A 7,515-nucleotide genomic window follows, 5' to 3' on the forward strand; every position below is an offset into this window, starting at 1 on the left:
TATATATATATACATACATACATTGGGGGGATACTATGGAAGTCAAAGGCTACCATCAACTGTCTGGTTAACATTCTTAGGCTGATTATAAATGGGACAACTTTGGTTAATGTTGCTGTCAACGGGCAACCAGTTGAGACACAGGGCCCACGACCGATCTAAAGTATCCAGAATTCCAGATAGACATTTGTTACCCATTCTCAGTGGAAAAGTGCCTAAGAAACATTGCTCCAAAAAAGTTGCCCAGCAAAATTGCTCGAGTTTGTCATCAAAAAGTTGCCTCGTGTGTCATCAGCCTAAGAAACATCATCTTTTGTGTTCAATAGAAGAAACTCTATTTGGACAGGTTTGGAACAAATGGAGGGTGAGTAAGTTAAATAATGGCAGAATTTTCTTTTTGGGGTGAACTATTCTTTTAATGCTTAATTGAGAAGTTTTGGGGCTACGTTTCAATCAGGGTGCTGTTAAAGATAGTCGCTTCATAATGGTTTAATGCTTTCAACGTGCCAGTAACCCTAAATGTAGGATAGTAGTCGTACGTTTTAGACTATATTTTATATGAATACTGTCACAACCGAAATTTTTTTCCTACCAAAGTGAAAAAGAGCATCGAGTATACAAAACAGTCTCAAGTCTAGTGATATCGATTGTACCGACCAAACAACGTTGCAGTTATTAATACAATTAACTTACATTAAAATTATTTCACGCCCACAGAAATATTAACATACGGTACGTAGTCCTATGCATAGTTAGCAGCATTGGGCTTGGCTCCAGGAAGAAGCGGTAAAGCATGTGGTCATAGCAGATTTTCATGTTCTATAAAATTGTATGTAAAGAAAAGTGCTGTATACGGCCAAACACAATACAGCGATTGTGATAAATTCAATCTTCATTTCAGAACCCAATTAATGCAACATTTGGTTAGTGGCGTGTTGATGTGAAATTACTGCAGTGTTCCATCTCCTAAACTATTTTCTTACATACATTTTCTCCATGTGTACGCCCATATATTTCATTATCAATAATGATTCAATACTATTAGATTTACCTTTACTTGACTGTTAGATGCCATTTTCTTTTACGTGTAAAACACAACATCAGCTAACGTTAGTTCTTTCTTGAGAATGAACTAGGAAGCTGAAAAGCAAGATGTACATTAGCGCCACCTACTGTGCTGTAAGTAGGTGTGCTTTAATGAAACAATCTCCCCACAAGAGTGGGTAAGATCAACAACAGTCGCAGAGTATGGTGCATGATTTAGCCAACTAAACACAATCATGACAACACTTCAATAAAAGAGCATAATTAACATGAACCAAGAAAAAAGTTTACCAGGATTTATAGAAATGTATATGAAATATTACGGTGGGAATACTCCTTGCATAAATTTTTCCACATTTTTGTACATATTTTGCAGTAAAATATCATGTGTTGGCTCATAAAACATAATGGATTTTTCAACAGATCACGTGTACTTTTTTCTTATTGCAGTTTACATTCTTTTACCTTTAAAAGTAGTTTGGACAGTATGGTGTGCACTATCAGGAAATCATAATAAAAATATAAAAAACATACCCAAATGAAAAATTTAAGTATTTATTCTCTGCATCGATGTATTGATTCAATTTAAAGAAGAATTTTCAGTGTATTTTCTGAAATTGTTTTAGAAATCTGAGGATATACAGTGAGTTCATGTGTCATAAACTGTAAATGACAAAAATTAATAATGAATGCCTGTGCATGAAACTGCTTCCAGACTATTTTAAGCAAACATACACATAGAAATACAATGTGCACACAAAAGAACACAGTATGAAAGAATGCATTCAGTAAAAAAGACACTTTTATGATCCTTTTCAATTTATTTGACATAGGCAAATAAAAAAGGAACACTAAACTTTGAAAATTGATGACTGTTGATTTGCTTGTATAGGGGAGTTTGAAACGAAATACATTTTCAAATAAATCACAAATGGAAATGTGCATATATCTAAAAAAATTAAAAATAAAAAATAAAAAAAAGAAACCCCAAATCAAAATCACATTTAAAACCCATCCCTTTTGTATTTATAAAACACTGAATATACATGTGGGCATTACCATAGTCCTTTGTCAATCATTAGTTGCCACAAATTGAGGAGTTCAGTTAAACTGAACATACAAACTCACAAAGGCATTGGCGTTAATCTGTCTGGGGGGTGATTCCCTGCATCACCCACAGAACTGCATCCAGTTCCAGCAGTTGACTCTTGCTCCATGTCTAGGAATCTGGACATGAGCGGCTGAGTTTCTGTAGCACTGTTTGCTATTGGGACAATGGAGCCAGCTGCACAGATATTACTGGTTGAGGGTTCACTGGGGTCAGCACTGTCACTGTCACTGTCACTAGAAATTGTAATGAGAACAGGGCTGTTTTTTCCCACCCTCTCCTCACTATTATGTCTCCTGCTCTTCCTCTTGTGTTTCTTCTTCTTCTTGTGATGTTTCCGACTCTGACCCTCAGATTTGTCATCTCTGCTTGGACTCCTGCTTTTCCTCTTGAACTTTTTGTGATGCTTCTTGTATTTCTTTTTTGCATCATCTTTAACAGAATCAGTAAACAATTTGCAAGAGGGTTCCTCATGATGCTTTGTTTTGTATTTCTTTTTACTGCCATGATCATCATGCCGTGATGTCTGATGTGAGAAGCTGGAGTTGATTCTAGAATTGCTCCTTGAGCGACTTCTGTTCTGACGGTTGGAAGAGTTGACTCTAGAACTGCTCCTTGAGCGTCTTCTGTGCTGATGGTTGGACGAGCTAAACTTGATTCTAGATCTGCTTCTTGAGCGACACCTGTCCTGATGATTGGAGGAGTTGATCCCAAAATTGCTCCTTGAGCAACTTCTGTCCTGACGATTGGAGGAGCTGGACTTGATTCTAGAATTGCTCCTTGAGTGACTTCTGTCCTGACGGTCCCTGCTCCTTTTTCTTCTATGCGACTGAGAACGAAAGCGATCATGTACACTTCTGTAATAGCTGGTGTAGGATGAGCGTGTCTCTGTATAACATCTGCTGCTGTCTCTTTGACTGTAATGGCTATATGAATGCCAATAAGATGAGGTGTGGTGACTCGTCTCTTTTTCTTGTCTCCGCTTATGCTTGCTCTCTTTAGACAATGGGTGTTTCCTGCTACGAGAGGAGGAGTGTGTCCTGTTGCTGCGCAAGGATCCTTCTCTAGATCCCGACAACTCCCTTTCATGATGCCCTTTGCCATATTTATCTTCTTTTCTTGGGTGACTAGTGGTGTTCTCAGGTGAGCGAGAACATCTCGTTGGCCTCCTCGAGGTTCTCTGAGTGTCAGTGGGAGACAAATCAAACTCTGAAGTAAATCGAATGTGTTGGGGTGCCCGAGGGCTTCGTAGCTCTACATTCTGCTCAGAATGTTCTGAATCAGATGAAAGCTGGACCAGTTCTGGAGTCCTTTCTGACACTGACTTAACATAGCCGATAATAACACAGTCATCCTCACTGCTAGCGGAATGCTCCTCTTCCACTGCAATAGTGCCAGTATTTGCTGGACGGTCTTGATGTGGCACAGCAGCAACAGACACTACTGCTTCCCCTACACTACTATCAGAATCCGAGTCCCTCACAGGGAAAGGTAATACCTGCGATGGCTCTGAGGAGTAGGATGGCCCTGGGGTCTCATCATCCCATGCTGTTTGGCTTAAGGTCAGACTAGGAGTGGCATAATCCTGGGATCCTGACACTAAAGAATCACTTTCATCCTCAGAGATGGCGATCACAGAGGTTTCCGAACTGCTACCCTCTCCGGAGGGCCGAGGCAAGTCATAAACTGCACGCTGGTCATATGCCTCCATGTTGAACGGGGATTGAGCAAAACAAAGAAACTCATGTAGGAAGTGCTCTGTATGGGATAGCAAGAAGGGTCGAAGATCGTGTACAACAGCCTGGTCATCCAAGTTATGTCGAGTGATCAAAGTCATGATGATGTGCTGCACTATGTTGACAAGGGAACCGTGAGTGCCATACAGAACAGTCAGCTCTCGTCTCAACCAAGGCACAAGCCTGTGGAGACAAGCAGGATTTCTTCTGAAGAACTCTGCAGAAGTCTCCCTGCTACGACCACCATCCTGAACGCTCTGGACTTGCACACCTCTTCTGTACAAGGCCCGTCTGAATTTAACCATTTCTTGTTCGCAAAGACTTTGCACAGATCTTCCCTCTCTCTCTCTTCTTTGTCTTACTGCCAACCTCCTTAACATGCTGTGGAGATCTCTGTTGTGCCGCTGTGGAAGAGATCCCCTCAGGCCCTCAAATATGACCCCATGGTCAGGAGGAGGAGACGTTCTCCTTGGTGCTGGTCTGCGGTTGCCTGTAAGCGTGGTGCGATACCTGAATCTTTGCCCTGCCATGTTGCCAAATGAGCCATTTTCAGTTGGTCGCAGGTCAAACCTCTTGTAGTTATCTTCAGACTTAATGGTGTGATAAATTGAATTAAATGGCTGTTTGCACAAAGGGCATTCTGCTTTGTTCTTCGACCACTCATGGATGCAGCAGAAGCAAAACTTATGTAAGCACACATCCAGATATGATATGTTTTTGAAATGATCCAGGCATATTGGGCATTTTGATTCTGGAGATGCTCCTTTTGATACAGTGTTTAACACAACACCTGACAGGCGCTCCTTCATCTGTGGTGATGCCATAACCTGATGGAAGAAATATTTGAATTATTATGCTACTTGCATTTGCTACATGTATAAAATTGATCAAATGTTTACGTTTAAATAACATGATAAACGAAAAGAATAAGAATGAATTAAAACTCATTTTATTTTTTCTTAAATATCAAGTCAAAAATGTCAAGGTGATACAAATGTCCTGATATGAAAATAAAGAAAAGGTTTCGTTAAAAGCAAACCATATTCGACAGTATAGCATAATCTTTTATTATTTCTTAGGGGGGAAAAGTATTATTGTAACAAAACAGCTTCACTGTTTATTAATATTTGAAAGCCTTTCATCCGCCAAATAATTACGATATGAGTAAATAAATACGGTCACATAAATAGTATTTATGTGATCGTATTTACTCGTATTATTAGTTTTTCTCATTAGTAATAAACTAATGTCTGATAGAAATAACATAATATTGGCATTTTACCATGTTTACAAAATATAAACAAACCTATACGGTGTCACATTAGCTTGTTTATTTAAGCGCTATAAAAACATTTCTATAAAAAGTAGATAGAAAATAGAAATTAAGAAAAATATGAAAAACTTTCAAAATTATGTTTTAAACTTACTCTTTTATGTATTTGTCGAAACTTTCGAAGTACTTAGATTCTCTGAATTCCGCTGGAAGCATCTCGCTTAAATATCCGAAACAAACAAAAGAACATAATGACTTGCAGAGTTTAATACTTGTAGTAACGTTACTGTTTTACAGAATCCACAAAAACATGTTGACCTGAAGATAATGTAACTTACTGCCTAAAAAACCTGCGCCGTTTTAAAGATCAATACACGGTATACAAGAAGCCTGTAATGCATTATATCTTACGGATTATTGTTACAACTTTACAGCTGCAAATATATATAAAAAACACTTAATAATGACAAAAAAAAGATACAATAACTCGCAGTCCGTCTACATAAGCAACGTTGCTCATCATGACGTAACAAAACATGAAAATTGCGGAAGTGAAATCCTGTCAAACTTTCAGAACTTCCTATTTTTCACTTCAAAATAAAAGTCCATCAACCATACGCGAGACAAACGTCAAAAAATTAGATTTTAAATTTTGAAGCGTTAATGATGTATCAGAGATGAAGCTCCTTCTAGTTGTGGTTTATGCTTTTCATTTCATAATTTCGAAAATACTAAAACACTCTGTTGACTAAATAGCAACGACAAAGCTTGTGAGGAGCATTTTAAGAAAATATTTTAATTTAGTATTCTAATATTCAAACAAAGACTTCAATAGTTTACTGCTTTTTGGATTCCAAAGGCCCCCCCTTATTATTGTTTTTGTCTGATTTGACATTTAAAGCATTGAATTGTGATACGTTTTTCAAAATCATACAATAACAAATGTCAAAGACTGTGTTGTCAAGAATGTCACTATTGGCTCTTCAATTTGCTTTTTATTAAAATAATTCAAGACTCTTCTTTCATGGGAGATGTGTGGCGTAAAAAATTAAATTAGCTAAATTTTATGGATCTCAGAATGTACCCAAAAGGGTGCGATACTGTCATTCAAAGGCACAGAACAGGCATACAGAATCTGTATAATAAATTTTATTGACATAGTATACACACAAGCATGTTTTTTCAACCAGTGCTAACAGGTATGTCTATACTGAATATACACTGGCATCTTTAATGATGACCATGACTGTCTGCTTCAGGAAGATCTGGGACAACTTCTCCTGTTTCCAAAATGGTGTCTCCCTGAAAAACATACACATGCAAAGAAGGTGTGCATGAGAACATACATAAACATCAAAATGAGTGATTATTTGAAGGTAATTTACAAAACTCCTTTTGATTATTAGTGCAATAATGCTGTCTGGTCCAAATATACTTACAGGAAACAGTCTGGGTTTAAGAGCAACAATTCCATATGGCATTTTCTGTGGAAACAAGAAATATCTATTTGAACTTTATATCTAGGCATGACAATGATCAGCCAAAGCACAAAGATATTTGGTGTTACATTTTATCTTCAACCTTTGCACACATAATACAAGCCTTTATGAAAATATTTAGATTTCATTTATTAAATGTAACAAAAAGATGAATAAATCTGACATTCTTTGAAATAAGATATCAAAGGTCATAAAGGCTATGATTATATTTCATGCCTTCAATATTTTTTATAGTTTAGGGTTAACATAATAATAATAATAATAATAATAATAATAATAATAATGCATTTGTTATCTCCATTATACTAAATTTAAAAAACAAACTACATTATTATAATATTAATATTACATCATTACATTACTTTTTATTTCACAAAACAATGTGCATGCTCAACTGAAACCAAGCATTCTGTCAGTTTTGATATGTATCTAATGTAGTGGGTATTCAGAAAATAATGAAATCTTATCAAAGCCTTAGAGTTAGCCTTATAATGTTAACCTCTACAGTGGCTCGGACTTCCGTGTCCTTTTAGTACAGTGCACAAATTACAGTTCTGTTAAATGAAAGCAGTGTAACTGTAGATGAAACAGTATACCAGCACCATGAACTTACACTGACGTGGTACTTCACGTAGTAATGCACAATCCAGGCTGGGATCAGAATCCGCGTGACAGCAAAAACACTGGCATTATAGGCTTTAAATGTCTGGTTCATCCGCATAAAAAGAAGATAAGACAAAATTGCATGTTATATTAGTATTGTGCTGTTAAAAAATCTCAGAGAATTCAGTTCATTGCAAATACCTAAACACTGCATACATTTTTACTTTAGATGCGTTTAATCACACACACACA

General features: G+C 36.9%; 2 protein-coding genes and 1 pseudogene across 4 annotated transcripts in view; all 3 read right to left on the bottom strand.

The window, feature by feature from the left end:
• The window catches only part of LOC107695344 (S-methyl-5'-thioadenosine phosphorylase-like), a 10,435-nt pseudogene extending 9,289 nt beyond the window's left edge, over positions 1-1,146 (bottom strand).
• An 889-nt stretch (positions 1,147-2,035) lies between these two features.
• LOC107695355 (E3 ubiquitin-protein ligase Topors-like) lies at positions 2,036-5,701 on the bottom strand. 3 transcript variants are annotated; one of them, XM_016495238.1, is made up of 3 exons: positions 5,500-5,701; positions 5,316-5,381; positions 2,036-4,715 (listed from the first exon to the last, which is right to left on the bottom strand). In XM_016495238.1, exon 3 carries the CDS (start codon positions 4,710-4,712, stop codon positions 2,169-2,171), a length of 2,544 nt encoding a protein of 847 aa, XP_016350724.1. In that variant the 5' UTR covers positions 4,713-4,715; positions 5,316-5,381; positions 5,500-5,701; the 3' UTR covers positions 2,036-2,168. The 3 variants fall into 3 exon arrangements, with proteins under 3 accessions (XP_016350724.1, XP_016350739.1, XP_016350732.1); XM_016495253.1 differs by having other exon boundaries at positions 2,036-2,715; positions 2,767-4,715; positions 5,316-5,701; XM_016495246.1 differs by having other exon boundaries at positions 2,036-2,158; positions 2,191-4,715; positions 5,316-5,701.
• A 593-nt stretch (positions 5,702-6,294) lies between these two features.
• LOC107695713 (NADH dehydrogenase [ubiquinone] 1 beta subcomplex subunit 6-like) overlaps positions 6,295-7,515 on the bottom strand; it is a 1,796-nt gene continuing 575 nt past the window's right edge. Inside the window, exons 2-4 of the mRNA XM_016495742.1 lie at positions 7,274-7,400; positions 6,601-6,645; positions 6,295-6,463 (exon numbers count right to left, since the gene is read on the bottom strand). Coding sequence (XP_016351228.1) covers positions 6,392-6,463; positions 6,601-6,645; positions 7,274-7,400 — 244 coding nt within the window. The 3' untranslated portion in view covers positions 6,295-6,391. The remainder of the gene's footprint in view (positions 6,464-6,600; positions 6,646-7,273; positions 7,401-7,515) is intronic.

The sequence above is a fragment of the Sinocyclocheilus anshuiensis genome, unplaced genomic scaffold (genome assembly GCF_001515605.1).
Source record: "Sinocyclocheilus anshuiensis isolate Anshui unplaced genomic scaffold, SAMN03320099.WGS_v1.1 scaffold517, whole genome shotgun sequence".
NCBI lineage: Eukaryota > Metazoa > Chordata > Actinopteri > Cypriniformes > Cyprinidae > Sinocyclocheilus > Sinocyclocheilus anshuiensis.